The 23,947-nt window shown below is 40.4% G+C and overlaps 1 protein-coding gene across 4 annotated transcripts in view; it reads right to left on the bottom strand.

Moving 5' to 3' along the window:
- GMDS (GDP-mannose 4,6-dehydratase) overlaps window positions 1-23,947 on the bottom strand; it is a 431,792-nt gene that overhangs the window by 50,516 nt on the left and 357,329 nt on the right. For all 4 annotated transcript variants that reach the window (XM_086740292.1, XM_086740289.1, XM_086740290.1 and 1 more), the window contains one exon: window positions 22,033-22,129. In XM_086740292.1, coding sequence (XP_086596418.1) covers window positions 22,033-22,129 — 97 coding nt within the window. The remainder of the gene's footprint in view (window positions 1-22,032; window positions 22,130-23,947) is intronic.

A 23,947-nucleotide genomic window follows, 5' to 3' on the forward strand; every position in this document is an offset into this window, starting at 1 on the left:
TTGTGGGATCATTGAGCAACTGTGCCTGAAGTATCCAGGACAGACCCTGAAGATGTTTCTTGGTGACAAGTTTGTTCTGCATTTCTTGAGGCATTGCAACATTTACCAAATTTCCCCATGGGGACAATCGTATTTGTAAATGTGGTTCCCTCGATGATCCTCTAAGTTTAAATTAGCCTAGGGTGACATATTTAGCAAGGGAAAAGACAAGAGAAAGTGATCCAAATTTTGTGGATCATAAAGAAACTCTTTTGTGGACTGTGACCAGTGGAAGATTTAGTGGGACATGATCAGGTCTTACTTACTCCAGGGTAAAGCAATATTAATGCTCCTGAAAAAAAGAGAATAAAACATCTCTGCTAGAAAACCATAACTCAGTAAGACTTATCACTTGCTAGCAGAGCAATGTACAGTTGCCAGCAGTGAAGGGTTTGTACTTCAGATTTGTTTGCTGATTACCACAGCAAACTAATTTCCTCTGAAAACAAAAAAGATCTGTACTACACTGGTGCTTAGAAGATACAAACAAACCAGGAACCATCACACAAGGGAAATGCTAAAACTGCCAATTCTTACGATTGCATCATTTTGGCACAGAAAAAGGGAAGGACGGGATGTCCATAAATAAAAGCTGTTATTTTAAATCTACTGAAAAACTCAGGTATAAATATATACCAGTGAGTCAGAAAAGCAAGATGTAAGTAGGTGGAGTTTGATCATGCCCTGTTTTAGGTGGATACAAATGAGATGAAAACAGGGAAGTTATACACTTTAAGTGCCTGAAATTCCAACACCAAGTTGCAGACCTGTAAAGCAGTAAGCCAAAGAAATCATGCTAGCATACCTTCTAGAAAGTGAAACTGCATACAGTGATAGTATTCCTATGCTAGGGTCAGCAAAGGTAGAAAAGTTGTGAAGGACACACACAAAAAAGGAAATACTGTTGAAAGTTACAGAGAAAAGAACAAATAGATTATGGTAAACAATTGCTCTTTAACACCAACAAATGCGATTCAAGTCTATAGAACAGCTGAGGTTCCTCTAACTTAAAATACACAATGCAACTAGAATTCCTTGGGGGTAAATATCTGCACATGAAGTGCTTCTATGAAAAAAATCAACAAAATTTTTTTCGGTAGGTGAAATATCTACATATGCAAAATGTATTTCAGTAAGAAGCAGTCACATAGTCTGAGAACATTTAAAAATGAACAGCACCAGATGCACTGGTATCAAACAAGAAAAGCAAAGGAGGGGGAACCTCAAAGCCCAAGCCTATCAGTCTTTTGAAACGGTTTCTTCTCAGCAGCTGGTCACTGTGCTCCCAGTTTCTTTAGATGTTTCCCTGAGCTCAGTCACTAAGCTAAGCATTATTCTACTCAAACAACCATTTCATCGTGGCAACACTATGTTCTCTTCAACGGATACGTGTTGGCTTAAGCACAGACCAAAGCCCACTGCTAGGAATGCATCTAGGAATTAAACTTGTGTTTTCACAGTGATCCTCACCACTCATGAAAATTCATGATTCCAAAAACTCCTGCCTATTTATATTTTCAAGAGATTTTATCTATCTATGAGCTCGTTTTCTGTGGGGCTCTGAAATCTAAATTCAGCCTAATGTAGATTACATTTCTTCACTGAAAGGGTTATCAAGCACTGGAACAGGCTGCCCAGGGAAGTGGTTGAGTCACTATCCCTGGAGGTATTTAAAAGGTGTGTAGATGTGTTGCTTAGGGACACGATTTAGTGGTGGACTTAGAAGTGTTAGGTTAATGGTTGGACTGGATGTTCTTAAGGGTCCTTTCCAACCTAAATGATGCTATGATTCTACTTCCTCAGGACATCTGGGGACAGACTTTCTGTGGGTGTAACCTGAGTAGCTCCTTGACTAATATGGCTTTCCTTCCGTGATGAGCACTAGCAGAGACACCTTCCCCCCATCCACTGGCTGGATCTGTTTTCTTCCACCTTGTCATACAAAATATTTTCTCCATTAGTCTGCAAAGGTGAACAACTATGACAAAACATCACTACTCATAATTTTGCAGTTTGTTCATGTTATGACCTCAAGCCAGCCATGGTGCTGGGAAAAAGGACCCTTTAGCTGTAAGTCTCAGTCTGAATCAACCTTGCCCCTTACAAACCCTACAGCTCTTCCATCCTTTGGGATGCCCACAACCTACTTTGAGCTCAGCAAGGCTGCTCGTGTAAAGAAGCACTGCCAAGTCAGCCTATATGAAGTCATCTCTTTGCATAGCTTTTCATAGGGTTTCTTTAAGGTTCTGATCCTTCAAATGACAACATGAAGCTGCCAAGGAGAAAGATCACATTGTATTGAAAATCCCAGCAAAGACATGGGAAAGATGAACGGCTTACGTGGAAACTGAATGGCAAGCATGGCACTCAGAAGTAGGCAAATTTGGTTGTGCCTTCTGAAGGCTGGAGGTGTATTAAACAGAGCCAGCCCTCACAGCCTGCCTCAGCCAGATCTGAATTTATCAGCACACTGCAATTCAAGTAAAGGATAGCCTTAACTTTTGTTCTTGAGATCTGTGTTACCCCTTGAACAGTGCTTCACTCCAGGCTGAAAATGCAGATACCCCTCAAACACCATCATTTTATATTGATGACTTAATTTATTTCATTCTGAAAACTGGAAATCTGAGACTATTAGCACATTTAGAGAAATAATTGGATTAAAGCAGCAAGGGCCAGCAGGGATGAAAATTGTCTATACTTTAAACAAACCTTTGTAACAAAAGCAGGATGTGTGAAAAGCATTTAATGTTTAATGCTGCTCCTTTCGTGCAGCCTAGCCATATGAAAGGCAACTTTCAATTTTACAATGGGCTTTGCATCATTAGAGATATGATGGAAGGGAGTGGGAGTGAAAAATGAATCTTAGCTAACTAATGAGTTAGGGCTATCCGCTGTTTTTGGCTGAAGACCTGTTGCTTAGTTAAATATAGCAGTTATTCTCCTGGCAGTGCAGAGATGAACACCTCATGAAATGAATTAGTGACATTCCTATGGTTTGATTTCTCATGATCTGTAAAATTTTAAAACTGATCCTGATTCCCAGATCTTAGTTTATGTGCCAGATTCACCAGACAGGAAAATATTAATCTACTGGGATTTTTCAAGGAATTTTCTACATCTAGGGATGCTCAGAATATGTTCCTCCATAATCAAATAATAGCTATACTGCTCTCCTCCCTGCCCTCAAGAACACTTTTAACATTTGCAAGTCTACAGCATCTGTACCACTCAGTCTCCCATGGCTTTTGAAAGGAAGGATTTGATGTAAAGCTATTCCAGCTCTTTCCATGAACCCACCCATGTACAAACCCTATTTTTCTCTCTGCTCTTTCTTCTCTTAAGACCAACAACAACCTCCCCTTTCTGCTAGTTCTTGACGCTCAATCCAGCATGGGAAAAACATTGTCCCCACAAAATAGGAGCACCACAACTCCATTGAGACTCCATGTGAGTTCTGCTTACGACTTTCTATCACTACTTTGACTGTCACTTCCCTGGGCTCACTTCATCCCAGGGAGAAATCAGAACAGGCAGCTGAAGGTGCAGCTCAGCATGCCTCTGTGCAGGCCAGGACTTCAGGATGAGTATTCACAGGACACGAAGGACAAGACGAATGCAGTACAACATACTGAATAGCAGAGGGGCAGACTGACCTCCCATTTCTGTGCTCAGAACCCACTGCAGAAAGTATGAGAAGCAAATGGCTAAGTCTTTGTAGCTGTGGCAATCTCTGTCATCCCATAGCTACTTTGGATCCCAAATACATTAGTCTGATTTCCCCGCATCATACAAAAAGGGAAAAAAAAAGTAGTAAATATGGAAGAAATTTATGTCTAAACTCTTGCAAGGAGAGATAATCCAATACAAGCAAGTGACACTCTAACATTTGTGTAACTGGGAGGAGGCATAAAGCATTTAATGACAAGGTTCACGAAGCTTGCTCTGCCTGTAGATATTTTCCAGGAAGAGAAGCTCTGAATGGACTGTGTCAACAAAACTATTCCAAATCCTTATGCCTGTCTTTAAAACTGCACTGAAAAACAAGTCAAAGAAGGTACAGCAATTAATATCAGCTAAAGATCCTCAGATCTCTTCAAAACTTGATTGTACCTTGCTTATCTATACATAAGGTGATGCTTAAATGCTGCTGTCCATATAATATTGACCATTGATACAGAGTGGTAGTCAGGCTGACTTTTGAGTCAGACATGCCCATCTGAAAATAATACAAAAAACTAGCTAAAGGTTAATCCTGATAACAACATTTTGCCTCCTCAAGGCAGACATGATGTTATAAATGTAAAATTTCCAAGTTTTGTGGGGCGTGGGGGATTCCTTAAAACTGACGCATCCCTTCCCTTGGGCATTGTCAAATCTCAAACTGAACTGGGAAGCCAACACTACTCTTCCTACACTAGACAGACTCAAAAGAAAGAGGATTCAGCTGGAAACATCTATGTTAAGGTCTGCCAAGACAGTTTGTTTTCTCAACCAGAAATGACACTCTCTGTTTGCTTTGTCCCAGACAAGTAAACAAATTATTAACTCGATTATTTCATGTTTTGGACATGGCACAGCTTTGATAATGAAACTCCTTTGCACGTTGGAGCTTTTAGCTTGAGGAACCCCATGAAAAGCATAATAAAATACTTGGGAGCCCATAGAGGGAATTCAGTACAACAAATACCTGGAGCAAAGATTATAATCTATTTCCCCTCCACAGAGACAACAAGACTAAGACTGCCCACTTGATTGTGTTGCTTTCCTCAGGGTGAGTCAGAGATGCAAGTCAAAGTTACTTGCTTGACAGAAAACACAGGAAAAAAAAAAGAAAGAAAGAAAGAAAGAAGCCTGAATTTACAGTCTGGATGGGTCACACCTGGTAGCAGATGTGGTGGGCTGGTGGTATATGGCATTTCTTACTGTCTGACTTTGCATGTGTGGAGGCTAAGAGCCTGGAGTCCGGACTTCTTTCTGAGCAAGTCAAATTACACTTAACCACACAGTCACACTGCCCCATCCGTGACCTCTTCTCTTAGATCTGGAAGGACCCACCCTCTCAGTGAAAGACATTTAATTGCATCTCCATGATAATTCAGCCCGAAGACTGCTAGTAAGTAGAGGCTATCAATTGTGTTGAAGTGTGACTGCTGCTTTTTGTGTTCCAGATTACTATCCACCAAGGATTTCCTAATGCCGTTGGACTCTAGCCCATATACGCAAAGACAATCTGAAGTGTTAAATGAGATGCTTGAATTGAATGGTAGCTTTTGCTGTGGCCAATGCAGATTATTTCCACTGAGGAAACAACCTCCTTGCTTAATTGCAGGGAGGTGTTCTACTTGCCCATTTTACGGCCAATGTTTGCATCGCACACAGAGATAGCTGTGAACTCACAAATGTAAAGTAAGGATTAGAAAGCTTCCAAGGTTGCAAAGAGCGCAGTAACTTAACAAAAACTTGTTTGAGAAGCCAAGCATAATGTCTGTTATGTTACACCAATCCTAGATCAAGAGTTTAGGACTGAATACACAGAGAACTTTAAAGTCACAAACAGCTTCTTGAGTCGAAAATCCTCCTGAAGCAATAATTATTGTTTGCTTTTCCAAAGAACAGTTTCATTTTGGAGAAATAGTCCCCCTTTCACCTCAAAATGCAAGTAACTTGGACACTGAAAAACTTCAATCAATTTAACTCTGAAAGCATACAGTGACTCTTCTGCTTTTCTGCACAGATGTCACATTTCTTCAGCCCAAGGTCAGAATTGTTACTGAATACATCCATGATTTTGTACTTGTACTATTCCGTGCTGCCTGAGTAGAATTTGTTATTCTCGGCTCATAGCACCCCCAAATAAAACACCAGCATTTTATCTGAAGGAAATTGAATAAGGCAATCAACAGAAAACACCTTAGTCACCTTAGTCACCACTGAAGACAGTCATGCTTGGGCAAGGCCACTTGCAGTAAATACACTGCTTTCCTTTATCATGTCAACAATGCCCGTCAGTCAGCGTCAGCTGATTTGGAAAACCGAGGTCACTTCTGACACACTGATATTATGAACCTTTGACTAGGGTAAGACTAGTGAAATAAAATACTTGTTTTTCAAAGGATGAGAATTTACAGCTAAAGTAAGCCTTCACTCAGTGTCTCTGTCTTTCCACTGATCCTGGCTGAGGGGGAGTATTTACACCACAACCCTGCTGAACTGCAGACCTTTTCATAGTGCTCCAGCTTTGCTGGCAAGCATTTCAACCCCAAGGGCTAAGACGCCAGCCACCCCTTCCTTCCTCTGTGAGTAACCCTGGAGGGGATGCCTTGCTCACAAATTCCACCCTGAAGCAGGACGCAAGGTCCCAGGGATCTGCCTGCAGCTCTGAAGTCCAGTGTCCCTCTAAGCTTCTACTCTATTATTAGCATGATTACTGTCAGCTATTAATGTGAGACTGAGTTTGGGAGTGAATTAAGCACAGTATCACTCACTTTTTTGCTTCTTTCGATTGGTCACAGTGAGTAAGTGAAAGCATCTGAATGGCAAAGGAGCTATAGCACTCTTGTAGTGACACAGAAGGGGAAAGCTTTATAAACTCATTTAAATCAACACTTCAGAGCAGCTGTACAGTGATACTCATAAGCCTTCCAATTGCAGTATTTCACTGTAAAAAAGCAGAGGGAAAGACATAAAGGTTTACAAACTGACAGGAGAGGGTGTGTGAGGGGTTCTTCAAATTACCTTAACAAAAGAAAAAAACATTGGAACTGGAATTCCCTTTCTTACCCTGCCCAGACACGGGGTGGGATTTCCATTCCCTCCCCTTGCAGTCAACCCCACTGAAAACCCTAAACGAAGGGCATAAAGCATTTTGTTGAGAGGATTTGCTCCCCAGGCAGCAGGATCCCGTTTGTGAAAATACACCATGCAAATGAAACCCAGGCTCCACTGAAGGCTGTGATCAGGATTTCAGCCTCCACCCGACTTTGATCGTTTCCACAATTCACCTCTTTGGCCTCTGTATGCTGCAAGGTGGTCTACAACAGGTGCCAGCACCATAGTACATTAAAATCAATTTCACCTCAAGAACCAATGGATCCATTTGCAGTGTATGTCAAGTGTTACGGGATTTGCTTCACAGCCCACAACTTACAACCATGTCAATTCAATGTATTTTCCTAAGAGGACGTACACCATTTGCAGGGCTACCTTCTTCTTCTCCGCTAAAAATAGTTCCCAAGGTTCTCATTTCACTAACCTTTTAGTACACTGCTTTGGCAAAAGATTACAAGCAGGAAGGGTAAATAATGGGATGTATTTAATTTGAAGATACCAAAGTCCATGTAGCCAGGTTATAACTCATAGCATCATTAAACATTCCCTAGATCTGCTCTGCTACAGTACAGATACCAATTACTTCACTATTTTTGAGCATAAACCCAAGGAAACCAGGCAGGAAAAATAATTAATAACAACTATGATATATTCACTGCTCACAGTTATCTGTTGTTGTTTATCTTTTTTGTTGCTGAAGCTGTTGCTGCTTAGCATCCTTTTTTAGTGTTCCACTCATTAGCCAATACCCATAAACAGAGGTATTTATTTTTAATGGTGCTCCCTATTAAAATTACCTTATAAAATCCTACAGTTTTCTACACTAACAGTCCCTAGCGCTTTCTTTTACAGAAGTGTTAGGATAGTGCTCTGGGCAATTACTTAATAGTATTGGAGTACAGGAGTTGTTAACCTACGACACTGAGTCACCAAAGGTATAAATATATCCTAACACAGTATTTAATTAAAAGAATAGTAAACTTCCAAACATTTGTACTTCTTCAGATAACCTTCTGCAAATACACCCAGACAGGGACTTTAGAGATGGGTAATGGAAACAAGTATCAGAAATAGAGAACCAACTAGAAATATTCACATTGCTGGTGATTCTGGCAGGGGAAAAAATGTTTCCTTCAATAAAAAGCAAAAGATTTTGTTTTTCTTTCATTGTAGTAAACAGCAGATTTTTATATGTGCTTTCAGCCTACTCTGAAGCTGTGTGAAATATCTTGTCAAACAAATCTGAGAAAGTATCAATTAGGCTGTGAAGTTCTGTCATTTTCTGTTGTGTAATCTTGTCCCTGGCTAAGCATAAGAAACTGTACGAGACATAGACTTTGCAGCTCTTAGGAGAGTGTAAGAAACACTTTCCAAAAGGCACTGGCTGAGTTCTTGCAATCCTCCTTCTCCCTCTTTTATGACTCCTCAGCAACTCAGCTGGTTGCAGACCGCTCTGTAGAGCCGTCCCTCCAGCTGGTGTTTGCCTCATGACAGAGTTGCACATGGATTACAACTCCCAGCAGTCACTGAGCACTGTTTAAATGGGATTTAAACAGAGAAGAAAGAGAAAGAAAGCACATGTATGTGCATGGCACATGCATCTCGTCAAGAATGAACACCAAATCAAGTTCTGCGGTGCTTACTTGCCAATATCTGTGGAAAAAAAAAATCAGAAAGTTGGACTCCCATCCTTTTTTTTTTCCTGTACTACACATACTGCCAGGTATGTGCTTTTTTTGCTTTAGTTCTGGGTAAGCACAACTTGGGATTCTTGGGGATCTTTTCAAAAGACATTTCTTAGAATAAAATCTAAAGTTCTGTTTCTGCAGAAAGATTAAGATGCTTGTGCGTTCAGCTGGCTGGGCAGCAAAAGCAATGAGCAGCAGCAGGCACTGAGGAGTAACTGGCGCGGGGAATTTGTGTTCTGGGGCAAAAGTTTCACATTTGTTTTGGAAAAAAAACATTAAGTAAAACAGAAATATTTTAGCTCTGAAGAGATGTAACTGAGTCAAAATGCAATGCCTAAATACATTTGAAAAGGCAGAACTGAATGATAGACAATTGCGGGGAAAGAGGAAGAAAAATACTGGAATGATCAATGATGATTTGGGAAAACGGATGATTAGGTTAGTACAGAGAGTTAAGTGGAAAGCTAGAGAGAATAATAAAGTATGAAGACAATGTATCTCAGTAGAGTGGTATAGTCACCTTGTGCACAAGCAGATGAGAAGAAACAGGACAGGAAACAAGCCTCAGCCCTGCAAAAATACTGTACACTCTCCACATGACAAGTGCCAGCAGCCGATACCTGAGCTTTTACTCAAGTAGTTTAATAATAATAATAAGCTTCCCCTATAAAATCCATTTTAATGTAGAAGTATAAGAAGGTCACACTGCAAATGAAAATCAGTTGTCAAACTCTCTACACAAAACTTTCTGAGTCTTTAGTATCGGAAAGTGTATATAACTGACCCCAGGGGACACAGCAAATCGGTGGCATTAAACCATCTGACCCCCAACCCCGAGTTTTCTATTTTTAGTAGAAAAACTACAGGATAGCTGTATTTGGATCTATTAGATACTAACTGCATCTTTTTGAAATAAGAAAAAGACATGTGCCATACATTCCATGTAAGGGTTAGATGAAACCACATTTATCTCCTACAGTGTTTCAGTTTATTTTTTGAAGTACGGCATCAGGAATGTTTGTAAAGATATCTTGAAACTGCTGAAAATGTGCACTGGTTTGAAATTTATAGTGACACAGTCACCAATATAAGACTTGTATGATATAGCCAACAAACCACTAGCTCATAACATTTTTGCTGCATGAAAATTAAATTTGTAAAATTGGCTAATGAGCTGATAATGGAGAACATGGCTATACACCAGATATTCTAATTTTCTTTGGATCTTCCTTTAACTGCAGGCACACAAGAACTTTATATTTAAAAAATGTGTCAGTACAACTATGTGATTTTACAGTTGCAGACCATTAATTTGAAACTCTAAAACGAAGGGCAAAGAATGAAGGGCCTAAAATTTTAGAACAGGCTTCCATTTATCCACCAAAGAGCAGAAAGTACTAATGAAAATACTGTAAAACATTTAAAGATAGTATCCAAAGAGATTCTAGTAAGAGGATGAGCTCCATGCATCTCAGATAATGTAAAAGCTGTCTTGTTAGCCAGCCAATGAACCAGGTTTGGTACGCTTGCTTCAGTATTTGCACGCAGGCGGAAGTCTGCATTTATCTGTCAGAATCTTAGCAGATGTAATAAATAGGTTCCCACATATATTTATCTAAAATCTTAGCAAAGATATAATGGTGATCATTACAGTTTGTGTCTAAAAAACCTCTGCCATCATCAAGATCTTCTTGCTCTAGCTGTGCTGTGAACCAGGGCCAAAAGACATTTTTCCTGCACAAAATGTTCACAATCCGAGGTCATGCTGCACATTGCTGAACTAGCTAACAACATGAAGCCCTACTGCTACCATGACAAACACAGGGCTTTACATGAGCTGATTTACCCTGCTTCTGCTGCACTGAAGCATTTCACACTCTTGTGACTAGATGGTTTCCTTTACTCGACCTAACTCATTAGGTTGAGATGCATGCCCATGCCCTCAGTACATGAAACGGAGCACAAATAAACAGAGATACAGCGCAATGTGAGGACACAACAACCAGCAACAACAGTGGTCATCAGGATGCACAAGAAGTCATAGCATACCACTAGTATAGTGATTTTGAGGGCAACAAAAGAGTTTTCAGGAGGGACCAGAGGGTACGAAAAGAGTAATCTGTTTGCTTTCTTTGCAGCAGCAATCATTGGGATGCTTTGCAGAGGGGGCAAAAAAGAAGCAACAAAACAGAATGCTTGTAAGCTCCCCCCCCAAAGCATCACTTTATTAGCCAAAAAAAAAAAAAAAAAAAATTTGGGGGATGAGAACAAAGCAAAGCAAAACAGTATCTGGGACATGAACAAATGATTTTGTCAGCATGCCTGGAACTTAGTTTTGGAGGGAGCCATCTCTGTATCTATGCCTAAGGCCATGTGAATATGCAAGGCCACTTACCAACACGTTAATCAATGCAATCATTTTAGCTCAGATCCACATGAGGTCTATCAGGCTCAAGGACCTATGTATTCTTTTTTTTTTCTTTTTTTCTGAAGAAGCAGCAGCGTAAACTTGCAGCTGAAATGTACTTGATTTGACACAAAAGCAACACAGGAAGAGGTCTATCAAAAAAGGATACCAGTCCTTTTCACAGTGCTAGGCTTAACTGTATAAGTGTTTCTGGAAATGTTTAATAGAATAAAAGTATGTGAAAAAGAAAAAAAAGAAAAAACTGCAGGCACAGCTGATGTAAATGTTTGCAGACTGTTTTTTTTTTTTTTTCGTTTTTTTTTTAATAATCATTTTTATATTGCCTAAATCCCTAAAGTCAGTGTCTGGACTCTGTCTGGAGGCTTCCCAAAAATCACTACTTGTCAACACCCTTTCCACAGAAATAAGTCTGTTTACCTCCACCAGTGCATTGTCAAGTCATCTCTTCCCATTTGCGCTACAGTTTAAATCAGTACTCTTACAGAAAAAATCTAACCCTCCCTTTCCTTATCCAGGAATCTCTCTAATATTTAAAGCCCATGTTTAAACACTTTATATCAACAGAATGCCTTTCTTCAAAGTGCATCTCTACAGATGCATTTACATTTTCATAGCTATGAAAACAGCGCAGGGAGCAGACTTGGCCCTATCACTCACCTGAGTTCTTCCTGAAACCTCACATTTCCTCTGTTTCCAATTTCATCTTCATAACCCACTTTTTAATCTCCCTCAACACATGGAAACAGAAACTAGGATCAAGAGGGAAATGCTGCCAAAGATTAGAGGTTTGGAAATTTACAGCTGTTATCTAAGGGAAAACTATAGTGGGAGCCAATTCCTTTGGTCAGAAGTCTTTGTTATTGTAAAGAAGCTTTAATATATGTTTTTGCTTTCTAAATCAGAAGGTGGAAGTGTAGTGTTTTATGGGTCAAACAGAAGAAAAAATAAAAACAAGAGCAATTCAACTCCTAGTCACCCAATCTGGAAATTTGTAAAACTAAGGTCTGCAAAGCACTAACTCGGTAACAGATGTAGTGAATTATAAACATGAACTTGTCACAGATTACTGTAAAAAAGAAGCCAGGCAGGCATCCTATTTTAAACCACATTTTTTTTGTTTTCATTATTGTTAATCCACCTTTTCCCTTACAGCTATTCAATACAAAGCATGACTGCAAAGTAGTACCAGTTCAGCAATCTGGAGGAAGAGGAAAAAAAAAAAGTTTTCAAAAATGACAGAACAGTGTTCCAAAAAGAAAATCTGATTTAAAAACTCATTTCTGTTCAGCACTCAAGTGGTCTGTTTTGAATTTCAATGGCTGTCTGTAACACTGAGGTTTCTGTGTCATTGCATACAGAAAAAGCTGACGAGGAATGGTGCTGTCTTACTCCATTCCTAACCACAACCTGGTAGATAAAGTCTGAAGTCACAAGTCAGCTGAGAGCTCTAAGACTATTAAAATGCACTGGCAAAGCTGGAAGGAAGAAATTTAAATGAAGCCAGGTTAGACGTTTCAAAGAGATGAGTGACTGATCCTGTTTTATGTTATGCCAGACAATGCTAATAGTTTAAACACTAGCTCTGTCAAGTGAGAAATAGATGTATTATCGTCTGTGAATTATTAAAATTGACTTCACCTACTCACCTTTAGACTTTTCTGGATGAAAGAAAAAAAAATATCAAGAAAAAAAAAAGTCTTGCAAGGGAGGCACGCACTCTTAATCTATTACTAATGTCTTCTTGAATCCTGTTAATATTTTTCATATTGTCTGCTTCGGTGAGCTTAGACACTATATGTGAGGAATGAGCAAAAATTCCAGCTGATCCTAGGCATAAAGCTCTTTAATGTTTAAGTCTCCCCTGCCCTGCAGATAATTACTGTCTCCTCTTTCACTCATCCAGCTGGGACATCAGACAATTTGGGGAGCATCCAAGATGGGCATGAGGATCCATTTCCTGGTTCATGAAAAGTACTGTAGATGTTTATGCCACAAAGATAATTTTCTAGGGTTTTATTCAGCAGGAAAAAAAAACTTTTAAAAGTTGTTTACATCTACAAGGCTCAATTTCCCCTGCAACTCAACCATACAAGCTCTCCTTGAACACTATGGCAATATTAAGGACACTGAAAAATAATTAACAATGTGAAATGTTTTAAAGTTCTGATAAGGTCAGAATCATTGCTACAGGTTTTTAGTGGAATACAAAGATGAGACATGAAGATATGGAAGGTGGTTAAGCACTCATCAACATCATCATCACAGGGTAGCAACAATAACAAAGGTCCCACCTCTTCATGCCTCCATCATGCAGTTGTTAATTTACAAATGATTACTCTAAAGGTGATAGAGGGGAAAGGTGAAGGTTTGTTTATTTTTTAAACAACGACTTCCAAACCTCCACTTCCTTTTAACCATTTGTCCCTTTGAGAGAAATTGTAAATGGTGAAGGACAGAGATGTGAGTCCGAACAAAAACTTCTTGTGGATTTTTTCAGGAAGACAGAAGACCTCTAGGATCAATCTAAAAGAAAGCCTGACTACCCCAGAAGAGTACCCTTCAGCCCCCCCAAATTAGGCTTTCCTTAGAGAAACTGAAAAGATAATTTTGTTCCCTTTTCTTTTTTTTTTTCTTGAGCAGAATACTTTTTGACTTTTTATTCCATAGGTAAATTTAAAACATTCCACATTTTCTAGGGGATTAAACTTCAAATAACTTAAGAAATAAAAGAAGAAAGTGAAAGAAACCTATTGTAATTTTTGGACTGTAAAACACTTGAAAAACATGAAATGAAAGCTTTTGGAAATAAACCCCGAAACCCTCCTCCTGCTTCCTCAGCACTGGCTACCTCTTTACGAATCTCTCCTAACCTGGTCCATATGGCCCTTTCACACTGCCCTGGGGTGTCCTGCAGAGGTACAACTGCACTCACTCTGATAACATCTTCAGCAGCACCAAAGTAACACTGATATGTATTTTGCGGGAGTTGGCATAGGATTTTGAGAATCAGTGGCTTGAAGTACCGTCTTTCAAGCAGGAAAAATATTAGGTGCCATGGCATACCCAGGCTTGACTCAGCTATGCTCCCAGCAAACCACTGACTGGAAGACTTCATACTGAAAAGGCTGATGTTGAGGCATCTGCTGACCCAAACTCAGCAGAAGCTGCTTTTAACAACACTAAAACCGTCTCATGGCTTCTCAGAAGAAAACACACGAACACTCTGTGGCTGTCATCTTCCTTTGTGCAACCACTCACCCATAAAATAAAATGCAAACAGCTGAAGGCAGGCAAACTCTTGCGAAGACTGGAGAAATCAGACAGGAGTCTAGCCCTTAATTCCAGATTTGCTGAAGGAAACCTCACCTCTGTCTCATATCCTCTGTACTCAAAGGCCATTTTTATTTTCATATAAATCATGTCATTTACGGTTCTGTGCTGCCATTCTAAAACCATTGAAAGAGTTGAGCTGGCACAGCACACTTAAAAGAAAAGGTTACAATGTGGTGGGAAACAGTCAAAATGTGAACAGTATTGTTAACGTATTGCCTGACTTTTAAAATCCCATTGTAAAATAAAATAAACAGCTTCTGATAGGGAGACAGATCTTCAGACACACTCCCACTTTTAAATGTGAACCAGCAATCAGGTCTGTAAGTGACCTCAACCACCTCTGACACCAAGGTCTTCAGAAAGCCCTGGTGGGAACAGTTTTGTGCTGAGCCACTCTTCCAGTACTCCGGTCTCACTGAGCACTCCAAAATGTGGTCTGAACCACACACAGTTCAGCTCTTTTGAATGTCTAATGTCTTGTAGGAAATAGGGAATAGGTGGTGGAGACCACTGGCAGGAGGGAACACTTCACAGCTGTGACAAATGTGTCTTTGGTGATGCCTGAGCCTAGACTTCTGGTCATGGCTTTTGCCCGCTCCAGGCGTTCTCTCAACCTTCAGAGGCTTTGCATTTCCCACCACATCTGCTGGAGCACAAGGAGTGTTTGTATGGGACAGGGATAGGACAGGCAGTGATAAGAAAACAAGGGATGGTCCAAATGAGGGTGAGATGACAGAAATCACAAGGGGGAGGAGGAGGCCAAATGGTAGGCCAATAGAAGGGGGAGGCAAGGGGATAAGAGGTGAGATAAAGAATGACTTTCTGTGCATGAACAAACATAAATAAGTGAAGAGGTGTCGGTAAGACCCCCCACTGCCAGGAAGGCAGAGAAGAATTACAGGCAGGAAATGCCACTGCAGGAACGTTGATTAAAACTACAAACTGCATGAACTTGGTCTAATGCCTTCTGGCCTGCAAAGCCACCCTAAGAGAACCTGGCTAAAGAAACTGTCTTGAGCTATTTCAGCATCTCTCCTCCTGGGTACTGTGCTCCTGTACAATGCAGCAGGCAAACAAGAGTAATCAGCTGGCACCCCCCGAGTTCCCACAAACACTTGGGCTGGCCATCTCAGTTCCCATCACAGATGAATTCCTTTGCTTTGTATTAAGAAGCAGCAAGGCACGTAAGCACGTTCCTAGCTACGAGTATGGAAACTGTCCCTATTAACTATTTATGCCCTTGAAGTGAAGCACTTGCTTGAATGCTTGGCTGAATCAGAGCCTAATTAAGGAGGTACACAGTCTTCCATCCTCATTCATCTCTCCCTCAGCCTCCATACTCCAGTCATCTAAATTTAATTTAAAAATCTGTTTTCAGCAGTTGAGCCTGGATCTGTCACATCTAAGATCGCCACTAATTGCTATGTGTCAACAGCATTTAGAGAAACGCACAATGAATTGAAACCACCAAGCCTTCTGCCTGGATGACAGCTTTATCTTTACACACCAGCTTTTCAACGGGGTTACAATCTCTTTACCCACCTAGGGTGGAAAATTGCATTGCCCAAAGTCAGTCAGAGATTTCTTCAGCTAGTCCAAACATTTCTGAAGAAAAACTACTGATCTTGTAAACAAACACATGCTGCAACACCCAAGGTGCAAAAGCACTCCAACTTAGACCCCAGGAGGTAAGGACACCCTTTTCCTCTGGCTAGTCTTGTCGGATAGTTGTGGTATTAGGGCATCAGAAAGCAGACTCAGAGACAGGCTGATGTTCTCAGGAAGATCAATGAAGATGTGAAGGTCACAGATGACACATGGCTGGTTTCAAAACCTCAGGAATGACAGCAGGGAAAGAGGTGGTGAAGGAGGAAGGGGAACAGAGCCAGCTGTAGAAGTTGCCAGAGAAATGTTTTGTTGGAGGCACAGCAAAGGAGGAGCAGGATGACGCAAAGAGAAGCAACTGAGTAAAACACAATATATGAGGACTGCAAACAGTGGTGTCCAGAGGGATTCCTTCACTGGATGCGCCTGTCCTATACTGATGTAATGAGCTAGTTATGAAGCAAAAAGTCAGAAACGTGTGTGGGAGTGTTGGAGGGGCACAAGATTAGGTGTCTGCTCCCACAAGAAAGGAGATAAGCTAGGGCTCCTGCTAGGAGTCTGTTAAGAGGATTAAACAAAACAGTGAGCAAGACTGGACACGAGCCTGCTGAAGCTTCTCAGGTTTGGTGACATATTGATAGGAAAATCTGATAGCAAACATGGTCTTCCCATTTTCTAAAGAACAACTAAGATGAACAAAATCAAGGTGAGATAAAAAAAGTAGGAAGCTACCTGTGGAGGGATGGTTGTGTCCACTAGGAATGGCAGCAGAGCACAACGCCATTAGGCTCTCCTCCTAACTTTGCCGCCACCTCATGATCTCACTCAAGTAGTGTAGTCTGTCTGCTCTGCCATACATGTGTTTCAGAAGCAGAAATGCAGTGATATGATTGTTTCTAAACCTTTTTCCACATTCTTGTCGAGAAACATTTAAAATACGTTAAGTGCTTAGTACCTTGTAGATGCTCTACAGAGACAAGTTACTACTAATCATTGTTTTACTTGGCTGAATTTGACATGTATGTTTTCAGAGATACCTTTGAAATATGCCTGATATGTAAGACCTTAACTAAAACAAACAAACAAAAATAAAATCTATTGCAGGTTTTATTAGCAGGAGGGACAAATAAAAGGAAGAGATTGGCAAAGCAATGCAGAGATAGTGTTGAATTTGAAGTAAGGAAAGACATAAGCATTTTGGTTGATACAGCAGCAAAGTCAGCTTGGAGTAGAATTAAGGACAACAGAGGTAATCATTTACCAAGGCAGAAGTTTTCAGATGTTGACATACATTTTCAGAACAAGGAGGAAATAAAAACAGATGAGAGAAAACTGTCAGAACAGTGACAACTTCTTGCAACTTGGCTGCCACTGAGGAAAAGAGACAGGAAAATCATCTGAAGATTATTCTTCCTTGAATGCTCCCATTTCATTTTCATGAGTATTAATACAGGCCACATATTGACATTGATGAGCAAAAAGATCCTTGAGGAAGGGAAGCACGTGTTTCCTTGGGCAGACATCTGAACAGTTTACAGTCACGAGTGGCTCTGAACATAAAAGTAGGAAATGAAGCTTGTATGGAAACTAAAGTGGAAGTGCGGGGCATTTAGGGGTTTGTGATCATGGTTTCATTAGACTCTAAATGCTCTTTAGGGCAAGAACACTTAGAGGAGTTCAGAAATGTTTTTGACTTTAAGAAAGCTGACTTTCAGAGAATGTGATATGCCCCAAGGAATTTTTACTGGAATCCTATGAAACATGGGAAACAGAGCTGAATCTTTAAAAAACCTTCTGAAGAGACTGAAATTTAAAGCCGTCCTGCTTAATTCCAAGGAGGAAAAAGGGCAACTGAGGCCAAATGTAGTTCAGTAAAGATGTAAAGTGTAGTGTAAGCAACACACAGAAGACTTGGGAAATTTCTTTTATATATATATATACATGTAGGTATTTAGATACAACAAACAATCCTTTGAAAAGTAAACAAGCTGGTAAGGAGGAATATAGAACTTAGGAGTTAGAAAGAGCAGTTTTAAAGAAAAAAATCCAGGAGGATGAAGTATCTTTTGACACTGCCATAAATTTTTCTCCTAACCATTACTTGCAGTTTCATTTATATCAGTGCTAGGAACGACAGGGAGAGAAATGCTTAATTGCTTAAGGCATATAACAAAAGCAAGAAGTTAGCAAGTCAGCATGCCATTTTTTCTTTGAAGAGGAATAATAAGAGGCCAGATGACTGCTTAAATATAACATTGTGACAGAGTTTCCAGGGCTTGCTGAAAGGAAGGAAATTTGCATTGATGTATGTACATCCTCAGAGTTAGAGTCATGCCAGCCCATAAAAAAAAGTGATGCATGAATACAGCCTGCAGTTCCTATCCTAGGCAAGCTGTAGGACAACTGCAGAAACAGGTGGGAGGCAAGGGGAAGAATTCCCTGTAACACATGCAGACCATTACACTCAGAGAAAAAAACCCACTATTTACATATGGTTGTGAGGTTTCTTTTTTTTTCACTTTAAAAAAAATAACATAAACTCCTCACTGAGAGATATATCCATCTTAAGTTCTGTGATGACAGGACAGAGTAGTGAGACCTGGTGTTAACCTTCATTGCTGGAGGAAAGAGAAATGAAATGAAGCAAGCTCCTATAGAACTGTTAGCTTAATATCTGCCATGCAAAAATAATGGAGGCAATTTTACTCAAACACCTTAATGGGCATAATTTGATTAGAAGCAATTGTGCAATTCTTGGAGGGAAATTTCTGCATACAAATTAATAGTTGTTATCTTGCTGAAAGATAAGAAAATTAAAGACAGGCCCTAATTCTCTAAAAATTACCCAACTTCAGAGGCTGAGAGACCTGATGCTTCTAACATCCTGTGCTGCAGGGCTGCTTGTTTCCAGCTGACTGAGGTGGCTCATTGAATTTCAGCTTTAACTTTTAAAAGAAATTTTAAATTAATATTAATACTATTTTTATGGATACCAAATGGATTATTTACATCCAAGTATAGACTAAGTTGCCTACCGACAACATGAATATTCAGATTGCCACAAAAGTAGAAAAGACTAGTGAGATAATTTCTGAAGTATCTACATTTTACAGATGAGTAAAATGTAGTGGAAACTTAACTTTACATGCCTAAGGGAGCAAATGAGGGTGAAGTACGACCTTACTAGCCACGTGCCAAAAGAGCCTGCAAAATGCATGGAAGCGTCTTTCATAGTGTATCAACTTCAGTATAAAAGACAAACTTGTCATGAAGCTCCTGTGAAAACTGCTGATTTTAAGAAAGGCAGAAGTAATAGTTTTCTCCCAATCCTTGCAGCAGGTTAGAGTCTCCAAATACACTTTAAAAAGGGTCAGAAAAGATACTGATAGGAATTCAATAGAAGCTAAAATAAATTATACCGATAGGTTTCTACTTGGCAAGACGCAAGGAGGGAAGGAGAGAGACAGGCGTTAGAAGCATTAGCAGGAACAATTCCCAAGGCTAGTAAATATCAGGGGGCCCCAAAGCAGTCAAAAGCAGAGTGAAGAGATTTAGAGTCAAGGCATTCAAAGGGTCTACTTAGTTTGACCAGAAGACAGTCTCACATTTCAAGGTTTCTTCTTCAGTACAGCTAAGCTTTTCAATGGGAGGCCTTGACCTCCAGGATCACTAACTGAAGAAAACAAATGTGTTTTCAAATGAATGTCTTGGCACTGTCAGAACTGACTGTACACAAGATTAAATGATATTTATTTTCACTTTCCAGAATACCATGTTAAATTTTAGAGAGACAGACAGAAAAGTTTCCAAATAAGACATGAGAATCTGAGCATCAGATTTTCGGTGTCAGCTGGGATTCAACAGCAGAATTCCTGTTAACTGATCTGGCTAAGCCTCCTTCCAAAATGTCAACCTAAGGCTTTCTTGCCTTCAGTGGTCTTGGTGAGGGTGGCAGGAGGGGACACATGCCGTCAGTTCATTTCAGTTCTCTCATTGCTTTTCCTTGCTTTCTTGTGATGGATTGGATTTTGGTCTGGCATTTTGGAATTGTACAGATGTGATTCCCTGACTGAAAAAAACAGAAGGTTACCTGCCTTTGATAAGGACAGAAATAAAATTAGAATTAAAAAAAAGGAAAGTGATAGTGGGTACCCATCCTGAGATGATCTCAAGAGGAAATTTTGATTGCAGGAAGTGGATGCCACATCTCTTCATAGAGGAGTTTGCTCACAGTTCATCTGCATGTTCCTTAAGATAAAGGTACTTCAAAACCCATTCTGTGCTTCTACCTTGATTGTGCTTGAGTAGCTTCACAGCCTCCTTGAGTCCCACAGGAACCAAGCAGAGACTGTGTTAAATGGAAGGCAAGACGGGGGAAGAGGAAGAAAGAGATGGAACCCAAGGGAAGGTGGCCTATGACAGACCAGATAATTTTAGATAAATATGAGATGTCTACTGAGTTTATACACAGTGCTATTTCAGGGCCACCTTCCACACTGTATTTGAACACATCCCTATACGCGTTTATGGACTCATTAGCAATTGCATGAGCAATTGCTCTTGCTGAGGGACCTGTGCTTATGCACTGTCCTAAAATGGACTAGAGTATAATGAGCTGAATTTAAGATTCAGACTTTGTGCTCCTGAAAGGAGACCAATAAGGACAGAGAGGAGACAACTGCACCGCTATTTCAACAGAAAATGTCTGAGCACAAGAATAAGGTGGCACTACAGCTAGGGCTTCAGAATAGCTACATACTACCCATGAATTTTGAGGAGTGAATATGTACTTGTTAGTAAGAGGTATGACAAAGCAGGAAAGTGGGTCTCACAAAGCGCAGACTTGTTGGGTCAAGTGTCCTTTTCCTGTTTGGCAAGTCCTTTTGTCTCCGTGTCCTCCTTATCATCCTGACACCTTACCAAAGCACAGAATGACAGACAGCTCTTAATGACTTCCTAGTGTTTGATTCTGATACCCAGGCCCAGCCCTTTTTTGCATAACATGAAAGTCTCTGTTCCCCTCTGAATTTCTGCTTTAAAACCCATGTCCACTTCCACACACATAGCTCCCCACTCCCACCTTGCAATCCATATCAAGACAAACGTGCTCTCATCACACCTTGTTTGAATCAGGCAACTGAAGATAACACTTCTGAACTGATGGACTGACAGCTGATGCTGCATCAGCAGCCGGTGGGGCTGGTATCACCATCCCCAGAAAAGGAAAACACCCTCTCCTGGGCACACCCACTCCCACATGGCACAATTCAGGCTATTGTTCCCTGTGTCCAGAAACCAGGCTCCATCCTGTACCATCTCTGTGCATTGCCACCCACCGTCCTGCCTGACTTGGAAATATCTTTTTTTTTTTTTTTTTTTTTTTTCCCTCTCCTAGCATGCTCATTAGGTGTTTTGAGCACAGGTGTGGGTGGCTTGGTCCTGCTGCAGCGTGTGCTGTTTGAGCACCCCCAACAGACTTCACTGAAGCATTCCTGGAAGTAAAGATGTGTTCTGCAAATGAGTGGGACCCTGCAAAGCACCCGAGAAAATGAAGCGCATGTGGACTTCTAAAATGGGCATTTTGTGGTACCCACAGTTACAAAGATCTCAGCTAAACAGGGGATACTCACTGGATGGAGTTGAAACACTGCCATGAAGACACAGAAGGAGGTACTTACTTTAAAAATCAAGCCTATTAGTGTCCACCTTCCTCTGCTTTCCCTTCTTGCAGCTGGAGATGAGATAACCACATACCCATTTGAGACCAGAAGGAACAACAAGTTGTTTCACGCTTTGTTTTGTTTCCCATAAGGGGAAGTTTCACCCGCCTAAGCATCCCCTCTCCCATCCAGAGAGGGTGACCGAAGCAGAGTAGTGTCCTCTGGGACAGGGCCAACCCGCTCCTCGCGGGCAGTGCTACCTGCCTGCCTGCTCGCTCCCAGGTAGCTGGCTGTGAGGGGGTCAACAAGCAGGCTAATTTAGAGCTCTAAAAGCTGGCAGCAGGAGCACAATTAAGCCGTTTTCACAGACTGCTGGCCAAATGCAGCAATTTATTGGCTGAGTGATTGGATTATTCATTTGCAAAGCTAAGAGAGGGCATTTTCTTACCACTTCAGTTGGCCTGTAGTACTTGTGATTGACTGTCACATGAATCTTGCCAGTCTCTTTGCATCGTCCTACTTCATTTTCATTCTTCCCTTCCCACCTGCAAAGAAGATAAACATTTAATCAACCATAATTACTTTAGTGCTGTGATCTTACCAACATTTGGCCTGCTTTCATTTACTTGAGGCTGGTGTCAATTCTCCCTGCAGGACAGTATAAACTCATTAGCTATAGGAACAAAGGGAGAGTATAGACTTGAATGGAGCAACAATGGCTTTTGAAGTCTCTTTGTTTTGGTTTTTGATTCAGTGGAAGGTCTACAATATAGGACTTTCAAATTAAACACACAATGCTAGGGGAAAATAAAACTTCCTGATTTCAGAATGTCTCATGTATCTGCAAATAAATATGACAGTGAGGTTTTTCATTTGTGGATTGGTTCAAAGTTGTTTTCTTAAAATATTTTTAATTCTTGTATTTTGGCCAATACTTTCAGGAACTCTTTAATCTGTTAATTTTATGGATGTGAAGCTCTGTTTGAATAGCATTAAGCTGCATAATTTAATTTGTGTTTAACTAGGAAAAACAAAACAAAAACAGTTCTTGAGTTTTCGGTCCGAGCTCGACATGGCATTTCACATACATGCACTGTAAACAGTACTTACTACCTGTGAGCCGAAAGCTAGCTACTTTGTCCAAATTAGTTTCATATGTGTTGAACAGACAGCAATTTGCTGTAATTTATGTGATCTGGTTGCGCCGTGAACTATTTTGTTAGCAACTGTCCTGATCTAAAATTATAGGAGCAGCAGAGAGGAACGGTTTGGTGGGTGACTAGCTCTGCCTTCAGAGAGGCCAGTCTGCAGCCTGGAAGCCTGAGGACAATGCTCCCTTCTCAAAACAAACACTTCAGATGACACAGGTAGGAACATACATTTGTGCATCAAACCTAATCCATTGAATGTACAAAATCCAGAGTTATGATTGAAACGCTATCCTCTCTTTGCTTTTTGCCTCTAAGTATATATCATGGGGCTCTAGACCATCTTGGCATAAAAGTGTAGTGATGAAATCCTTCACTTTTTCATGTTTAAGTAAAATCTATGTAATTTAAATCAGCACTGTGATTTAGACTATTTAGCCTCAGTCGCCAGCAATGAAAGAAAAGTGGCCCTTGCCTCCCACTTACTAATTTTACTGCCAGCTCTTGGAATTTTGTCATAGATTTGATTCCTCCTTGCTCCCCTGCTCCCTCTCTGCCCCTGAAGCTCCTAGAAGAATTTAATTCTTTGACAATCTCAGCCTTCATTTTTTAGTTTCTAGCCCTGAGGGCTAAGGAGGAAAGTCTGAAAATGTGACCTCTGTGTACCCATGAAGGTTAAAACACCAAAAGGCAGAAGGAAATACCAAATATGCATTATTACTAGTTTTTAAATTCCATGATTTTTAAAGCACAACTCATGACTTTTGGATGACTAGCAAAAGCCTATAGGATGCTCAATACTGGGAACACTTCATGTTGAAATAATTTCCAGCAGATAACAGCCACAGTGAAGTCAGCTGTTAATAGTCATGCCATGATGCTAAAGATGATTTATAATTTAAATTTTCTTTCCTTCTTTTTCACAGTTGCTCTGTTTGAAGCCTGAGCTGCAAAGTTTTCATTCAGAAGCCAAAACTAACATTAGTCCCTCCCTTTAAAGGGCAGAGGGTAAAAATGTGCAGGACTCAAATGAGCTTAATAGAAAACTAACCGTCACCAGTGAAACAACAGGAAGCACTCAGATCAGGAGACGTCAGTTGTTGTTGGAGGTCACTGTGCAGAGAACCCCATTTAACACCCAACAGGCTCCAGAAGGCTCGGCTGAGCCAGTAAAGACTCACTTAATGTCGCTATCAAAGTTATATAACAATAGAA

The sequence above is a fragment of the Chlamydotis macqueenii genome, chromosome 2, assembly GCF_036417535.1.
Source record: "Chlamydotis macqueenii isolate bChlMac1 chromosome 2, bChlMac1.mat, whole genome shotgun sequence".
Classification (NCBI taxonomy): domain Eukaryota; kingdom Metazoa; phylum Chordata; class Aves; order Otidiformes; family Otididae; genus Chlamydotis; species Chlamydotis macqueenii.